The sequence below is a fragment of the Branchiostoma lanceolatum genome, chromosome 10 (genome assembly GCF_035083965.1).
Source record: "Branchiostoma lanceolatum isolate klBraLanc5 chromosome 10, klBraLanc5.hap2, whole genome shotgun sequence".
In the NCBI taxonomy this organism is placed as follows: domain Eukaryota; kingdom Metazoa; phylum Chordata; class Leptocardii; order Amphioxiformes; family Branchiostomatidae; genus Branchiostoma; species Branchiostoma lanceolatum.
The window spans coordinates 19,706,126-19,724,660 of record NC_089731.1 but is presented as its reverse complement, the minus strand read 5'-3'; the positions used below and the strand labels follow the sequence as shown (position 1 = coordinate 19,724,660).

Below are 18,535 nucleotides of genomic sequence, written 5' to 3'. Positions count from 1 at the left end.
AGCCGGGTAACCTATGCCCAATTTTTCTAGAAATCTGTCATACTAGTATCATTTAGCATGTAGGAAGGTATTGAATGCATTGAATTGCCAAATGTAGGCTTTTATCTTTTATGATCTATTCAAATACTTTATTCCTGGTTGTTAACATTGATTAATACTATTAATAGGAGTATTACTTGGTATGGCTAAGACTTTTGCTTGTTCTTCCAACTTTTTGTAGTGGTGCTCCTAGATTTTTGCTGGTGCTCCTAACTTTTTTGAGTTAGGAGCACAGTGCTCCTAGGTCTAAAAGTTAGTCTGGAGAAAATGAAAAATATTAAGAAATATCTAGATAGGTTAATGGGAAAATTGAAGAGACCGACACAAAGTGACCACTATGAACAGATGGCTGCTATGCAAAGTTGATCGCTTATACAAGTTTGACTGTATTTCATCTTGTTCATTTCCGGCTGACCTCAGAATGAGGACAAAGCATGACGCTTTCTTGTCATCTTCTGCTGGACTAAGTGTTTGCTAAGTATTTTTATTTTCTATCAAGTACTGTTACTGCTCAAATCTTTCTTTCCAAACTGCAGAGGCCTTGATGACACAACACCCTGCTCGTACTTCTACCAGGCAGCTGGTATGAGCAGAGAGGAGCAGAATAGGAAGTAAGTTTACTGCATACATGCATCAGGCACACTTCACTCCAAGCAGGCTACCTGGCTGCTTCAGTTCTTTATCTATAGGAATGTTTTTCTTAAGTGAGCCATCTCTGTCTGCTGACACAGAGTGAGAAAATATCCCAACAGCTCCAATATTACATTGTGTAATAGCATGAGCGCTAGTCTAGTTTTCACATGTGTAGTAATTTGGTTGTCGTTCCATGGAAACATGCCAAGCACAGCTACTTAATGAGACATTAAAGCAAAATAACGCACTGCAGCTGCAAGGGATCTTTAACTGTTTATTCAACACAAAGAAAAATCATTTTTGCCATTCAAATATTTTACTGTTACATCACAGATAAGCTTTCATTCTTACTGAATTATATACAATGTACTAAGTGCCTCTTCTCTTCGTGTCCAATGTTGTATTGACTGTCTCCCACCATTCAGAGAGCCATGTAAGGTTGCAGAGTTGAGTCCCTGTACTCTCACCTCACCAGTCCCATAGCTACTTGAATGTGGCCAAGACGACATTTCCTTCTACTGTTATAATCATTTGTCTAATTCTTTGTAAAGCGAATCCCTACGCTACTGAATCAGAAAACAGTGGATTAAGCCTGCCTACATGTGCTTTGATTACAGACATGTGTTGTATGGAGAAAACACCATTTATATTGAGGTCAAGAGCTATTTTAGACTCCTTATTGAAGAGGTGAGTATGTACATATTGACAACACCTTCAATGCATTCTAAATGTTCTTCCAAATTTGTAGATTCTCTCTACACTGGTCCATTCACATTTTAAGTTGCTTTCTTGTTAAAAAGTTGAAGAAATTAGATTCATAGCTTAATTGGTGTGTAAACTTTGTAGTGTATTTTTCATGATGTTCAGAAACATTGTAGAGCCATATAGAAAATGGTAGTCACATGTATATGTATATGTTATTATGTAATTCCCTTTATTATGACTGATGTGCTGATATGTCTTTCCCATCTGTCTGTAGGTGTTGAACCCTTTCTACGTGTTTCAAATCTTCAGCGTGATCCTGTGGTCACTAAATGACTACTATGTCTATGCCAGCTGTATTGTGGTCATCTCTGTCATTTCTATCTCAGTGGAACTGTATGAGATCAGAAAGGTGGGAGCTTGTACATATCATCATGATAATTATAATAATAACTACAATGACCATATTCTTCATGGTACAGTAGAATCCGCTTAACTGCACACCCCATTTGCCAGTGTATTTGGTGCAATTATCCGTCTGGTGCAATCATGCGAAATTGGATCGGTAGTACACTGTATCATACAGGAGGTGAATAATTTATAAACCTTGGTGTGCTGTATGAACTTATTATAGCACGCATTTAGATGTTAGAAAGCTTTCGTTATACAGATACAGTGCGGTAACACCGTAGATTCCACCTCTTGTTAGGGCCACGTTTATGTATTGAAACAGTGAATTTCAAATTCTCAGGAAAGACATCTCAGGACACAGTGAGTGAAATCAGTATGCGCCAGAGAGGCCCCTGTCATGTTTGGACAGATTAGACTGTGTACGTCATGGTAGTGAATTACTGTACAATGGACTGTACTACGTATCCAGCGGGTAGATATGGTTAGATGACTTAGATTAGTGACAGACCATTGTCATTATAGCAGAGCCGAACCCACGTATACCTCCTTCGGGTGAATGTAGGAAGTTTCTAGTAGGCAAATTCAGCTCTGCCATAAAAGAATGTGACAGATGATCACGTCAGCACCGCATCGTCAAAAGCGACTGCTATGTCCGTCCACGCGTCTGTAGCCCTTGCCGAGTCGCTGTGCGGTTTTCTACTAGATCTGAGAAGTGCGACTACCGTTACGGTAGTAGTATGGGAATATAGCACTGCCGCGAACCTAAAACCTCCGACAACACCCCATGTCATCCTTAACGCGAAATCAAATCCCCGCGAACTTAAATACATTCACAGTAATAAGAAAGTGTAAAGCTAGAGACCAATCTTTATTGAGTACAGCATGCTGTCTGCCAAAACGCAATACCGCCTTTGGCAGGCGTGCGTCTCTTTATGGCCAGTGACGCCCCGTGACCCGCCCGGGACCTCCCATACGATCGCTATCAACGTGATTGTCAATGGAGACCACAATTTTTAGACATATTGGCGATATTGCGTCTCTACATAGGCACTTATCGGCTCATTTGTACCGCGTTTGCCGATTTTTAGCGCACCGTTTGAGTTAACTTGTCGAGGATTTTTTAAAAATTTTGGTGCAGTTATCCGGCATTGGTGACAATGCGCGGTGCAGATATGCGGAGTCACTAACAATGCAGTGAATGGGAACCGGTTTGGGATTTTGGGATTCGGTGCAGTTAAATGGAATGTGCGTTTATCCGAGGTGCAATTAAGTGGCTTCTACTGTATTACTGAATAATACAGAATAAATCTCCAGTACTGATGCCTTCAGGTTGGTTTATTACTGTGTAAGCTCCTGTAACGTACAGCTGTATGTAATAGTGCTAATCGTTTCCTGTTCAGAAGTGCCATAGATTATGTAGATTTTGTACTGAAATTAAAGTGCCACCTGCGTGAGACCTGTAATGTGCATTGAACATCTACTGTGAAATGTTTGCATCATTATGTTTTGATGAGGGAATTTGAAAATGCTTTAAAGCCAGGATTGGACAAAGGTTTTCCTGTGTTTTAGCAAGCAGAGACCCTGCGAGACATGGTGGCATTAGAGGCAGAGGTGTCTGTGTGGAGAGGAGGCGATGGTAAGATACCGTACACTGCAGGACTTATATAATTACATGTAAGAAGTTGAACTTTTGCTACCATCAGTGCAAAAGGTTTTATAGACACCTTCAGTTAGTGATGTCATGTCAGATAGTGATGTCATGCTTTGACAATAGTGTCCATACTAAAAACTTTTTAATCTTTTTTTAAACATGAAATGTTTTGTGAGAAAAAAGCTGAGCAAACATTAACAGCATTACGAAGTGGAATTTTGCCATTTCAAAACTTTAAAGAAAAATTTGTGCACTGAACACTACGTATACATTTTTGTTTTTTATGTATAATGAATGTATTCAAAGTCAAGTAATAGACTAGTGTAAGCTGGCAATTTTCTGAGCATCTGCTCCTGTCTGTCCACGTGCTACAGAGTACGAGGACATTCCTGGCCAGGAGCTGGTACCAGGAGACGTCATCACCATCCCTCCTCATGGCACCATGATGGCGTGTGACGCTGTCCTCATCACAGGCAACTGTATCGTCAATGAGAGCATGCTTACAGGTCAACAGCTTCATTCATATCACTTGATCTTAATGTTTTAACGGAATCAGATTTGAATTGAAACATGCAGTAACAATGAGGTCTTCATGATAATATGATAGTACATTGTGTATTCCATAAGTTAGAAGATATTTGTTGTGTCAGATACTGTGGACTACTGTCTGGTGTTGCCCCTACAGGGGAGAGTGTTCCCGTGACCAAGACCCCCCTCCCCAGTCCCCCCCGGGGTGAGGGTCAGGATCCTGCTCTGTACATGTCGGAGGAGCACAAGCGCCACACCCTGTTCTGTGGTACCCAGGTGATCCAGACCAGGTACTATGGAGGGGAGAAAGTGAAGGCTGTGGTCATCAGGACAGGTGAGCCCAGCTGGGTTGTGTCCGTGGTTTAAGTCAGTTGTGCGTAAAGGGCATAGTTAGGTTTTACCCCAGCAAAATTGCGATCTTAGGTTAAAAAATACATCTGTTCAGCACATATTTCAGGCACACCTACCTTACTTAATTAGTAATACTTATCCTCTTCATCACTAGTGGGACATTATGTAAGGCTATGACTTTTGTCTTCCATCTGGGTCTGTCCTGCGCCACATGCACAGTCTGAGCTGTTCACCAGGAGAGCCCCAGGTCGTCTGACACTGTTCTCATCCACATGGTTTTGGGTCTGCCTCTTTTCCTTTTTCCATCAGATCTCCAGTCTAAGGCGACTTTGGGTATTCTGTTATCCACCATTCTTAGTACATGGCCAAGCCATTTCACCCAGTTTTGCTATGTAGTTCCACATTTGTGATCTTGTTTGGCCAGAAGATGTTGTCTGTCTAATACTTGAGACTTGACACAATGATTTAGAAAGGCTATCCTGCGTTATGATGCTGCATTCAAAGTGCTTGTAAAAAGCTCCTATGATGGTAACTATTTTTTTTTTGTGGGATACCATACGCCATTAGGATTCTCCAGAGGCTTTCTCTGTGCACATTATCCAAGGCTTTCTGGAAGTCGCTGAAGTTTATGATCAAAGGAGAATTCCATTCAATGCTCTGTTCTCAATGCAAAGATATGGTCAGAGCAGCTGCGGCCTTTGCGGAAACCTGCTTGTTCTTCAATCTCTTAGGTTGGAGTCTTTGCCACTATCGATCCTTTTAAGAAGAATTCTGCAAAATAGTTTACTGGGGATGGACAAAAGTGTTATACCCCGGCGTCCAGTTGTTGCAGTTACTAAGAATCCCTTTCTTAGGGATCTTAAACATGAGGCCTTTACTGCAATGCTGCGGAATAACTTCATGTTCCCAGATTTTGGCAAACAGGTCTGTAAGAGTAGCTTTAGCACAGTCAGCTTTCAGGAGTTCTGCTTGTATAGAGTCTAGAGCCTTGCGGCTTTTCATTGCCTTTATTGCTGTTTCTACTTCCTCTTGAGAGGTGTGTTGATGTTGATGGGAATGTCAGCAGACAGTGCAGGATCATCCGGTTCAGGTCTTTTCAAGACTTCTTCAAAATGTTGAGCCCATCTTTCTGCCTGGTCCCTTTCAGAAGTCAGCACTTTCTCTGCCTTGCATTAAGTGCTGCAAGACAGCTAAGACATTAGGGCTACGTTACTCACAATCGCTTAATATGTGAAGCCACAGTCTTCAAAAGGTATTAACAGACGAGAATCTTGATAAAACGTTATAGCAAAATGTGTATACAATGGGAACGAGATGACGATTTAGTTCATTTTCTGCCTTAATACAAATAAGGCTTCACCACTAAGAACGAGAGCTACAATGCTCACGATTGCTGCTGCAAAACTGCAGCCTGATAAAGTACTCATAAAACGTACTAGATACAAATTCGGACAAGGACAAGGTGATGATTAAGAACATTCTTTGCCTTAAAATGAGAGACGAGGCACGTCTAAAATGAGAGCTACAGTACTCGCACTTGCTGGTGCGGAGGTACAGTCATAAACATGATTGGACTGTCACTGTTTGAATCTTGAAAGGCTGTGCATAAAAATTCTAATCTACTCTAAGTGCTACAACATGTGCTTAAAAATACAAGAAAGTATCGAGGTCAAGATGATAGTTACAAAGTTCAACAAGAGTCTGTTGTGGGGTGGCGGTTGGAGAAATGTCGAGGACGTCCGTCTCAAACCTCGCTTGTCAAACTCTGATGCCAGCGTCCTACGCATGTGATCGCTCTCGTGTGTTCTCGCATGTGTCGATACAAGTCTCGCGAGACAAATTCCCGCGTATGCTGACTGCTCATCATCTGACCATGTTTTGACTTTGTGGTCAGCAATTTCCTTTTGGCTACTTTCCGTTTACGATGTAAATTTATCTGTCAGACAGCCTAGCTAGCTGGCTTTACCAGCCAACCAACCATTCTCCAAACTGAATTGTTACGTTTTAAACTGCTTTTGGAATTTCCGCTTTTTAGGGGTTGGGAGCTATTATTATAATTTTTTCCAAGCTGTAATCCAATACTAATGTTGTGGTGCATATTTGTAAACCATAATAAGCTTTGTCGGAAAATGAAGAAATCAATGAGGTGCCTGTAATTTGCACATTTTAATGATAACGATGCAATGTAGCAAAAAACAGCCAATATCATTGATAGGATATATATTTCTATACTTCAGCAGTTCCTTCAAGTACATCTCATCACATATACTTCTGTTCTAGATCTATAATTGTATTGAGCTTTGAAAGCCAGGGGCTTACATGTACATAACCATACTCCCAGGTGTATCCTACATGTACAGGTACATTGTATGTAATGTACTTAACAATCAGGTTCCACTTAAACTGAGTCCAGGTAGTTTTATTTGTCTCCAGTCTTTTATCCATGATGTTTTTGTTTATTTGTTTTGTTCTAAATATAGGATTTTTGAGTGCCAAGGGAGAACTGGTACGTTCTATCCTGTTTCCAAAACCGATGGGATTCAAATTCTATCAGGATGCCATGCGGTTTCTAGCTGTGCTGGCTGGACTGGCAGTTATTGGCTTTTCATACAGGTTTGTGACTACAACATTACATTTGACATTAATATGTTTTTTAGCTTGAATTCTAAAACGTCATACGAAACTAACAATGATATTTGTCATTTGTTTGATAGTCAATGATGAAGATTTTTTTCTATCATTCTCCAGTGTCTATGTAATGATCTCATTCAAGGCATCAGTAAAAGATGTTATTGTTCGTGCGCTGGATATGATCACAGTCATCGTGCCTCCTGCCCTGCCTGCCGCCATGACAATCGGATCAGTATACGCGCAGCGACGGCTGAAGAAAGAGGGAATTTTTTGTATCAGTCCACCCAGGATCAACATCTCAGGGAAAACAAAGCTGGTGTGCTTTGATAAGGTATGGTTAGGTTAGGTTAGGTCAGGGTAGGGTAGGGTAGGGTAGGGTAGGGTAGGGTAGGGTAGGGTAGGGTAGGGTAGGGTAGGGTAGGGTAGGGTAGGGTAGGGTAGGGTAGGGTAGGGTAGGGTAGGGACCGTAGGGAAGGGTAGGGTAGGGTAGGTTAAGGATAGGTGGGGTAAGGTAGGGTATGTACCGTAGGGTAGGGTAGGTACCATAGGCTAGTGTAGGGTAGGGTAGGGTAGGGTAGGGTAGGGTAGGGTAGGGTAAAGTAGGGACCGTAGGGAAGGGTAGGGTAGGGTAGGTTAAGGATAGGTGGGGTAAGGTTGGGTATGTACCGTAGGGTAGGGTAGGTACCATAGGCTAGTGTAGGGTAGGGTAGGTAGAATAGGTAGGGTAGGGTAGGGTAGGGTAGGGTAGGGTAGGGTAGGGTAGGGTAGGGTAGGGTAGGGAGGAAAGGTACTGTAGGGTAGGTAGGTAGGTAGGGTAGGGTGTGTATGTAGGTAGGTAGGGTTGATAGGGTAGGGTAGGGATTAGAAAAAGTGAGTCTGGCCACAAGATTTGAGGGAACAAGACTAGTTGTTAAGCTTCTCAGAGACTGAAAAACAATGAACAGCAATAGAAACAACAACGAATAGATAAATTACTCAAATTATTATAATTGTATTAGATTTATAACATAAAGACGTAGTGTCGGTTTGGCATTGATAGTGGTCACAGTGCTGGGCTCAGAACCAATTGGATCAGTTGTAACATCAAGTCTTTGAACGGTATAAATTTTTAGGTTCACACTTTGTCTCTAAAACTGTACTCGCCATCTTTTGACACATCCTTTAAGTGTTTCTGGATATGATTCACAGCTAACGTCTTCAAAAGAGAGTAACCACTGACAGCTAAATAAATCGGATCTGTTTTCGTTATTTTTTTAGACCGTATCATTATTATGTGACTGCCTGCTTGTAGCCAGGTACTCTAATCAATCCAACAACCAGCCCGCTGATTTTTTCCGGACCATTTATTTTACCGGCCCAGCAAGAAATACCGGTTTCGTATCATACCTACCCTTAGTACCTACCATGACAGTGGAGTGACGCCCACCGAACCACTTTGGCTAAACAGTCAAAAGTGTGCGAAAAACACCAAGAGCCATAATTTTTTTTTTAATCATAAGGCCATGTCGATTTGATTATATATGGATGACATCTGCGTGCACATCAATTTTTGTCCTTTTCAAAACAAAAACAAAAAGTTTCAGCCATGCTGTAAATCGTACAAAGTAGCTGCAAATAAGAAAATATATGCTTTAAATTGCAAAAAAAATGTTTCATAAAATGGATACTATATGTCGTACAATGCCAAAGTCAATTCCAAAGTCAAAGAAGAAGATGGGAGGTAGTTTCTCTTGGACATATACAATTTACCGCAATGAAGACCTTTATTGGGGCACACCCCTGTTTATTTTGGGTCTCAATTTGAGGTTGCACACCCTCAAGTCTAGCGACCGTCTGACTCTCTTCCAGGAAATTCTTTTGAGCCAAAACAACTGTGTATGGGAATGAAGGATATCCCTCTAAATTTAGGAAATGTTAGGGGGAAAAACTATTTTTCTGAAATTCACTGCACAACATTATTTTCTTCTGTCGCGTCAAGCAAGCGGCGGGACAAACATCTATAGTGACTTTACTATCATTTGTCTGTAGACTACTTTGGACAGTTAATGTGCATTTTTGTCTGGTCTAGGTTCTTCAAGACAGTGTAGCGTTAGAATGAGAAAGACTGAAGTGGACCCTAGCACAATTCTTCATCATATACCTCAGTATAAATACATGCTCACACAACGTTAAACAGGGGGAGAAAAACTTACATACCATGCATTTTTCTTTTTAGAAGAGCTGATATTTCTTCCCATGGGTTAAACATTTGGTTTTGTCTGCGCAGTTTTGAGATAAATGACGTTTTCAATAAATTGGACGATAATTGGTAACGTTTCATTAGCATTACCTTACATGTGGTAATGTCATCTTGGCTTCTCTCAAAGTCATTTCTATTGCGTATGTATATTGAAGACAGGAACGCTGACAGAAGATGGGCTGGACTTGTGGGGTGTGGTGCCAGCGGACATGTCTGTGGTGAGGAATGCTGCGGACCTTCCCCGCGGCCCGCTGCTGGCCGCCATGGCGTCCTGCCACTCCCTCACACTGATAGAAGGGGAGATGACAGGAGACCCGCTCGACCTGAAAATGTTTGAAGCAACTGACTGGGTGAGTACATGCACTTGAGTGCTACACTCTCACACTGTAAAGTTAGAAGTATTGTAATCATGATAATAATTGTATTTTGCTCCAACCATACCTGTGTCATATTAGAAGTTTGAATGAAGTTGTTGTTCATTTGCTAGCTTCTGGAGGAGCCTGGCCCAGACAACACCAGGTTTGATATCTTGGCACCGACTGTTGTAAAGCCAGTTACAGCTGACACCTTTATCATGGGAGCCAACAGTCAGGTTAGTGAGTTTAACATGCTGCAGAAATCTCTAGGTAGTATTTTTTTTTTCAAAATCATTCTTTATTGTTTTTTTACATATCATATAGAAAAAAAAATACAATGGACATGCATGGCACAAAAAACAAAGTGCGACGGGACGTCAGAATAAAACGCCTTTTGTACCATAGTAGGTGAAATGAGATGAAAATGAACTGAGTTGAAATTTGGCACAAATGTAAAGGGACATCATTTCTCGAGACAGAAGTATCTCAATGTGTTGTGAAGATTTTCACCAGTGACTGAGTTGATTTCAAAATGACCACACCCTTGGAAGCTTGTCGGAGGCAAACACTAGTAAAAGGGAAGTTCAATTTAGAAGTAAAGTATGACCTCCTTACAAGCATTGTAGGAGACTGAAACTGCACATATATTAAAATGCAAATCTCTGCAAGCCACATGCTTATTTTCAATCAGTTTTTATTTTTTCTTGGTTTCCTTGGGTGTGAGTTGAATTCAAAGTAGCCATCTGGGTCCTGAATATGCGGTATGTTGATAATTTGTTTTTGTAGACTACTTTCCCATATAGTCAGAGAAATGAAACTAAGTGCACTTCTCAATCGTTAAACACATAATATAACATCTGTGTCAAGTTTCATTTCTCTTAATTAATGGAAAAGTAGTCTACAAAAGTCTTTAATCAACACATCACGTATTCTGCTATGAATTCAACTGGCTCTGATATCACACCTCACTCTATCCTAGCAGCTGTAAAAGACGAATGGTAAGAAGTTCGGAAATCAAATTTGCCATGTAAGTTGTAGAGACATGTATCATTATACAGGTGTAATTTAAGCTTCTTCAATGATTGTAGACGGGTCGTGTCTGACTATCTTTGCCTCCGACAAGCTTCCAAGGGTGTGGTCAACTTGAAGTCAAATCAGTCGCTGGTAGAAATGTAAAAAACACATCGAGATTCTTCAGTCTCAAGAAGAGATGTTCCTTTACATTTGTGCCAAATTTCAACTTTTTTCATACAAAAATGAACCTGCTATGGTACAAAAGGCGTTTTATACTGACATCCCCTCCTAGTTAACACACATTAATAACTACAAAACCGATAGATAAAACCAACTGACAGTAAGAGTGAACGTTGGACGTCGGACCTCAATTACTAATTTCATATTTATATCTGATATTATTACCTCCGTGAGAAGGTTATTATATGTTTTGCACAGGTAGCAGCTTTCTATGGTACTGCAGCTGAACTTTGATATCTCTTGATGTGAACATACTATGGTCATGATTTTTTTAATGGTAGCTAGCTCTTGGGAGGTATAATAAGTCATGTAGGTTTGGGCCCACTTTCAAACTTTGAAAGAGAATTACTCAAGAAGTGGTTGACGGATTGTCATGACATTTAGTATGTAGATAGCTTAAGTAATGATTGACAAAATGATATGCTTATTATGCAAACCATGATCTAATTTGCATAATTAATGAGGAAAGTGTATGAATCCGCTGCATTCCATTAGGACTCTCAAACACGTGACATGTGTAACACTGAGAAAGATAGGAATATCCGTTTCAATAGATATCAGTTATGCAAATGAATACCTAATTTGCATAATCAATAAAAAATGATTAAATTGCATAGTGGTAAATGATGGAGACTATACATATTCTTATATAGTATACATAACTAAATAACAATGAGTCTATCAACCCCCACCTGTGCAGTATTCTACTGGTAGTTAGAAATTTAAATACTGTAAATGCAGAAATGTTCGCGGTGGTTTTATGTTCGTGGTTTTCGCGGTGAACTCTTCAGCGCGAACTTAAAACCACCGCAAAACTTTTTGCCCACCAATGACTGTGCACTACTATTGCTCCAAACGCGAACTTAAAACCACTGCGAACACTCCATTTTTCCCCTACTGCGAAATTAAATCCCCGTGAACATTTTTGCATTTACAGTTACACAGTTTATATTGAAAGCAGATGGGAGTCAATAGAGATTCTATATCATAGAATTATGGTAAACTGTACACTTTTTTCATGCAATGTGTGTATTAAGTAATCCTCTCACGAATATTGTAATTTGATCGACGATTCCCATAATCTGGCCTCAACATGAAAAAAGAATAGATTCTGATGTGTTTTTTGATGTTTAATATGTTGAAGCCAGGTTATGTTTGTACAAACAGGAACACAAACCCTTAAATCTGTTGCAGTATTTTTTTTAAAGAATAAATGAAATAATTTGATTACAGTCAAACCTGCCTAGGCGACCACCTCTTCAACGCCACCACCTGGCCATGGCGACCGCTTTTTCTCGGTCCCGAAAATTAAGCATTAAGCGGCCTGTCCAAGGCGACCACCTGTCCAACGCGACCGCGACAGGCACAAATTGGGACCGCAGAGCACAATCCCTGCCCATAACGGCCACCTCATTTTCAAGCGTGTGGTGACATCGGATTTTGCTGTCTATGTGTGCTATTCCATAGATATTGTCTGTCAAGGTCTTAAAAACATTTCCGTCGTAGACAGCAAAGTCCGATGTCACCACACGCTTGAAAATGATGCGGTCGTCATGGGCCCTGTGTGGTCCCAATTCAGGTGGTCCCAATTCTTTTCAGAACGTATGATTCAGAACGTATTCAAGTGGAAGCCTTTATTTTATGATACAGTAAAATGTAATGTTTAAGGCTATGGCAGTGCTTCCATCTTACACTAATGCTATTCTACTGCTCACAGACGCCGTACGAGATTGGAATTCTCCGCCAATTCCCTTTCTCGTCCAGTCTGCAGCGCATGAGCGTCATCACCCGGACACTGGGGAATCGACACATGGATGTTTACTTGAAGGGTGCACCAGAAATGGTGGCTTCTCTTTGTATCAAAGAGACTGGTGAGTTTTTTTTTCTTTTTAACTTAGACGTAATCTAACAAATTTTATGCTAGTATGTCCAACACATCATTAAGAACTTCAGTGCAAAATGAAGCACTTTTGATAAGTTGATGACGTTTCATAAATCTTGAGGACATTTGATAATGCTGCTTTGTGTAACCACCTTCACTTTTTGCCTTAGTGCCTTCAGAATTCCACAACACTCTTATGAGGTACACTCTCCAAGGCTATCGAGTCATTGCCTTTGCCTGGAAAGTACTTGACACAAGCATCAAGTTTCATCATTTACAGAGAATTCAAAGGTAGGACTGGCCTTGGTCCTTTAGAAACGGTTTAGAGTTAAATGACAAAGTGTTAACATTCCATAACAACTGCATAGTTTACATGACATGCTAATAGAGTTTACAGGTTACGCCAAACTAATCCAACAGACTCGTCAACATGCAGCCTTTTTACCCATCCAATAGAAAAACAATGAATGCTCAGTGTATTGTTGGTTCTGTTACACTTACAGGGACCAAGTTGAGACTGACCTAACATTTCTAGGCCTGATGGTTATGCAAAATGCTCTCAAACCTGAAACCACGCCCACCATCCACCAACTCAAGGACGCCAACATCAGGACAGTCATGGTAACAGGTAAGGTAACCACGCCCATCATTTACAACATCAGGACAGTCAGGTAACAGATAAGGTAACCACGCCCATCATTTACAACATCAGGACAGTCAGGTAACAGGTAAGGTAACCACGCCCATCATTTACAACATCAGGACAGTCAGGTAACAGGTAAAGTAACCACGCCCATCATTTACAACATCAGGACAGTCAGGTAACAAATAAGGTAACCACGCCCATCATTTACAACATCAGGACAGTCAGGTAACAGATAAGGTAACCACGCCCATCATTTACAACATCAGGACAGTCATGGTAACAGGTAAGGTAACCACGCCCATCATTTACAACATCAGGACAGTCAGGTAACAGGTAAGGTAACCACGCCCATCATTTACAACATCAGGACAGTCAGGTAACAGGTAAAGTAACCACGCCCATCATTTACAACATCAGGACAGTCAGGTAACAAATAAGGTAACCACGCCCATCATTTACAACATCAGGACAGCCATGGTAACAGATAAGGTAACCACGCCCATCATTTACAACATCAGGACAGTCATGGTAACAGGTAAGGTAACCACGCCCATCATTTACAACATCAGGACAGTCAGGTAACAGGTAAGGTAACCACGCCCATCATTTACAACATCAGGACAGTCATGGTAACAGGTAAGGTAACCACGCCCATCATTTACAACATCAGGACAGTCAGGTAACAAATAAGGTAACCACGCCCATCATTTACAACATCAGGACAGTCAGGTAACAGATAAGGTAACCACGCCCATCATTTACAACATCAGGACAGTCATGGTAACAGGTAAGGTAACCACGCCCATCATTTACAACATCAGGACAGTCATGGTAACAGATAAGGTAACCACGCCCATCATTTAAAACATCAGGACAGTCATGGTAACAGGTAAGGTAACCACGCCCATCATTTACAACATCAGGACAGTCAGGTAACAGATAAGGTAACCACGCCCATCATTTACAACATCAGGACAGTCATGGTAACAGGTAAAGTAACCACGCCCATCATTTACAACATCAGGACAGTCAGGTAACAGATAAGGTAACCACGCCCATCATTTACAACATCAGGACAGCCATGGTAACAGGTAAAGTAACCACGCCCATCATTTACAACATCAGGACAGTCAGGTAACAGATAAGGTAACCACGCCCATCATTTACAACATCAGAACAGTCATGGTAACAGGTTAAGTAACCACGCCCATCATTTACAACATCAGGACAGTCAGGTGACAGATAAGGTAACCACGCCCATCATTTACAACATCAGGACAGTCAGGTAACAGATAAGGTAACCACGCCCATCATTTACAACATCAGGACAGTCATGGTAACAGGTAAAGTAACCACGCCCATCATTTACAACATCAGGACAGTCATGGTAACAGATAAGGTAACCACGCCCATCATTTACAACATCAGGACAGCCATGGTAACAGGTAAAGTAACCACGCCCATCATTTACAACATCAGGACAGTCAGGTAACAGATAAGGTAACCACGCCCATCATTTACAACATCAGGACAGTCAGGTAACAGATAAGGTAACCACGCCCATCATTTACAACATCAGGACAGCCATGGTAACATTGTGATACGTGTGTTGTTTGTGTTGTGGCCTTTAACGCACGTAACTACCAATATTAAGTCCTCCTGTTTAGTGTACTGTATTGACTGCTATCAGGAGGGGTTTTTCATTTTGGTGTTGTGGCCAAAAACTACCTGTCAGCCAATCAGACTTTTAGAGAATTGCTTAACAAATGTTTTCTTTAGGTAAAGCTAATTGGCTTGTGCAAAATGAGGCAAGCTTATTAATATTCATAACCCAGATGCCCCAAAAGGGAAAAATGCCCCCTGGTAGAGCAGACTCAAAACTGAGGACTAATTTATACATGTAAGCTGGGGACTCAGGTCTGCACATTATAGGAAATATCAATTGGCTCAGAGGTATAGGAACTGTGTGGAACAAGAGTTCAAAGTACATTTAAGGCACCATCATCGTTTAAGAAACATCTAGTTTATACTGTTCCCTGCCCTACCACCCTACTGTCTGACTATGGTATCTATAACATTAATGGAGTAGACACAACGGCATGATGTCCCACCAGACCATACAGTAAGATGAGACATGAAAGTTGCTGCCTGACTTCTGTGTAACCTGCTGCTGATTGTCCTGACCAGGTGACAACATGCTGACTGCCGTCAGTGTTGCCAGGAACTGTGGGATGGTGCTGTCCAAGGACACAGTAATCTTAGTGAACGCCAGCCCTCCAGAGGACGGTCAGCCTGCACACGTGACGTGGACGTACTCGGAACACCCCACAGAACAGAGTCTGGTGCAGGGAGAGGCTCGGCAGCCAGGCAATTGGGACAGTGGTGCAGATATGAGTGAGCCTTTGGTGGAGTATGACATGGTAAGTTCTACTTGTACATTGCTGAAAGAGTTGATAACATTGTTTTTCAACTGGTATTCCTTCACTGAGAAGGTTACATGTATATGTTGGGTAGTGTTGTATGTGTGTATGACCAGCATAACTGAAGAAGGCCTGGATGGATTGTCTTCATATTTGGTATGTGGGTAGGTGTTGATGAGACCTGGAAATTATTAGATTTTGGGTCCCCTGGTGGCTTGTTACATGAAGGCCAAATCAGCCTTGAAAAAAGGGACAATATTGACAATTTGTGAATACTTCAGTGGTATCATTTACGTTGTAACTACATGTATGATATAAAGACCCAAATGTGTATAATGCCTAATATGTTTTCCCTCCCAAACATCTAGAGCTACCAGGTCATACCAATAAAGGAACCTGAGGGAAGATATCACTTTGCAGTCAGTGGGAAGTCCTTTGCTGTCATCAGAAGTCACTTTTCAGACCTCATTCCAAAGGTACATGTCTGTTGTGGGTATGTGAGTAATCAGCACACAATGTCATGTAGGACCCAGTATTTATGTTTAGCCATACCTATATAGTATGGCTCAACATGTTGTTTTTACTCAGGTTTCTTCTCCTTCTGTCAAATCTTCAAATCAATTCATCTCTGTCATTTTTTTTTACCAAATGGCCTGAAATTTGGTACAAAGGTAGTGTAGGCAAATACCCCCGGGCATTTTTTTCTCATTTTTTTTGTTTTGACCTTGAAAGTGATTTTATTGAGGTTTTTATGGCCAATGATGCATATCTTGGCCTCCTGCGCCGTGGTATTTCAACCGAATGACCTGAAATTTGCTGTAGATGTGCCTTGAACAAATATTTAAAGGACTTCATTCCCATTTTTGGCATACATCTCTCCAACACGATTTATTTTGGGCTTTCTTGACAATATTTGCCACTTCTGTCACTTTCAGTACTACATATACAGTGTTGGAAGTTACAGCCAATGGGAGCACTGCATTCAAAAATGCGACCACCTGATTGGCCAATTGAGTTAATCTATTTATCTTGCATTTCTGGCGCAGGTGTGCTAGTATTCATACCAAATGTGGTACAGGAATGCGTAGGACATGTGCTTACATGGCTTTGTTCACTCTTTTTTTAACAAAGATACACATCTCCAGTTCCTATGTATTAAACCAAAATGATGCAAAATTTGGCATGTGCCTGCCTTGGTCATGTACACAGGCCCTCATTCAAATGTTTGGCATCCAGCCTTTCAAAACGATTTTTGAAATTAACAATTTTTTCGTTTCGTTATTTTCAACCCAAAATGTATACTATTGAATCATGCATTCAAACATAGGGGTGTCACATTTTTATATTTCACCCATACTATCGCTGAAATATGTTGTTTTTGGTCATTTCCTTCTTCTCCAGTGTCAAATCTTCATATATATCAATATGTATACTATAGATAACTTCATTGTTCCCTGGGTTAAACTTTTTTTATTCAATTTTGAACTGGGTTGATTATGCGCAAGAGTGTAATTTTGAGCGGATATTTTTCGACTGGTCTAGTTTACATGGAGATGGCACGGAATATACCATTCTTGCAAGGGGAGGATTCTTTAATTCAGTTTATTTCAATATTGAGCTGGAGTGATTATGAAAAAGTCCATTTGTTAGCAGAAATGTATTTGTTTAAGTGGATATGGTTTTGGACTGGTCCATATTGTGTTGAGGTGCTACTGGAAGACTCCATTCCTGTATGGAGAGACTAATTGTTTTTAAACTCAATTTTGGACTGGGGTGATCCATTTTTTTAGTGGAAGTATTTTAGAATGGTCCATTGTTATTTTGGGACAGTCCATTTTTTGCATAGCGAGGAGTATGGTTAAAAATGCTTTATTTGCTCGCAAATGTTGCCTTCTAGTTCTCTGTTGGTTTAGCTGTTAGGATGCACGACCAGGGAAGCCCCACTGACAAGGACAAGTACATCATAAGAAAAGATAACCTTAACTAGAAAGGCAACATTTACAAGAGCAAATACAGCATATTTTGCCCATCTCCCTCCCAATGCAAAAGTTAACTTCCAAAATCATCCCTGTCCAAAAAATTCTGCCCAGGGCTCGAAATACTGGGTGCATGTGCACTTGTGTGCACCCAAATTCCATCTGCCAGGAGTTAGTATTTTGGGGCGTACTTTTTATTCAGATAATGAAACTTCACATTCAGTAAAAGCGTAACCCAATCCACCTCAAAACTGTAACACAAACAAATTTTGTTTGAAACTGTGTAATCTAACTGACAAATATTGAACCCAAAACATCACGGCAATATTCCCTACTCGATGCAAGAATTTGCATTGCTGTATTTCACCAAGGAGAAGCAAAACTTACCACTGATTCAGAAGCTTAACCTCCGGTTCCTTGTCATGCATTGGTACGCTGGAGTTTGCAGATCCAAGGGGTATTTGAAAGGCACTTCCTCATTGGCTGCTCCCAAGTTGACCAATCAGGCCTCGCTTATACTACATGTCGCGCACCTATTGGTAGCCGCTTTCAAACACCGCAGCATGCATGAGACACAGAAAACAACCAAAAATTTCATTAGAAAATCGCAACATAAATAATTTTGAAGTTACTGTAGTGTATTGCAAAAAATGATAATGTGGTCAAATAGCCAATGCACAACTTCAACAAATTTCAGGTCCTTTGGTTTAAATGTTACGGCACTGGAGGCCCAAATGTACGTTTTTGGTCTGAAAATGACCAAAAAAACTTTAAAAAAGGCAATTTAAAGGCATTTATAGAAAAAAAATTTAAAAA

The 18,535-nt window shown here is 40.7% G+C and overlaps 1 protein-coding gene across 4 annotated transcripts in view; it reads left to right on the top strand.

Annotated features, from left to right (window-relative positions):
- Window positions 1-18,535, top strand: part of LOC136443656 (polyamine-transporting ATPase 13A3-like) — a 66,494-nt gene that overhangs the window by 21,107 nt on the left and 26,852 nt on the right. For 3 of the 4 annotated variants that reach the window (XM_066440976.1, XM_066440974.1, XM_066440977.1), the window contains 15 exons: window positions 576-650; window positions 1,290-1,359; window positions 1,652-1,786; window positions 3,355-3,421; window positions 3,811-3,942; window positions 4,122-4,298; window positions 6,796-6,928; window positions 7,064-7,277; window positions 9,341-9,535; window positions 9,673-9,777; window positions 12,513-12,666; window positions 12,848-12,968; window positions 13,181-13,305; window positions 15,511-15,743; window positions 16,112-16,219. In XM_066440976.1, the coding sequence (XP_066297073.1) occupies window positions 576-650; window positions 1,290-1,359; window positions 1,652-1,786; window positions 3,355-3,421; window positions 3,811-3,942; window positions 4,122-4,298; window positions 6,796-6,928; window positions 7,064-7,277; window positions 9,341-9,535; window positions 9,673-9,777; window positions 12,513-12,666; window positions 12,848-12,968; window positions 13,181-13,305; window positions 15,511-15,743; window positions 16,112-16,219 (2,044 nt within the window). The remainder of the gene's footprint in view (window positions 1-575; window positions 651-1,289; window positions 1,360-1,651; window positions 1,787-3,354; window positions 3,422-3,810; window positions 3,943-4,121; window positions 4,299-6,795; window positions 6,929-7,063; window positions 7,278-9,340; window positions 9,536-9,672; window positions 9,778-12,512; window positions 12,667-12,847; window positions 12,969-13,180; window positions 13,306-15,510; window positions 15,744-16,111; window positions 16,220-18,535) is intronic. The other variant, XM_066440975.1, reaches the window with a different exon arrangement.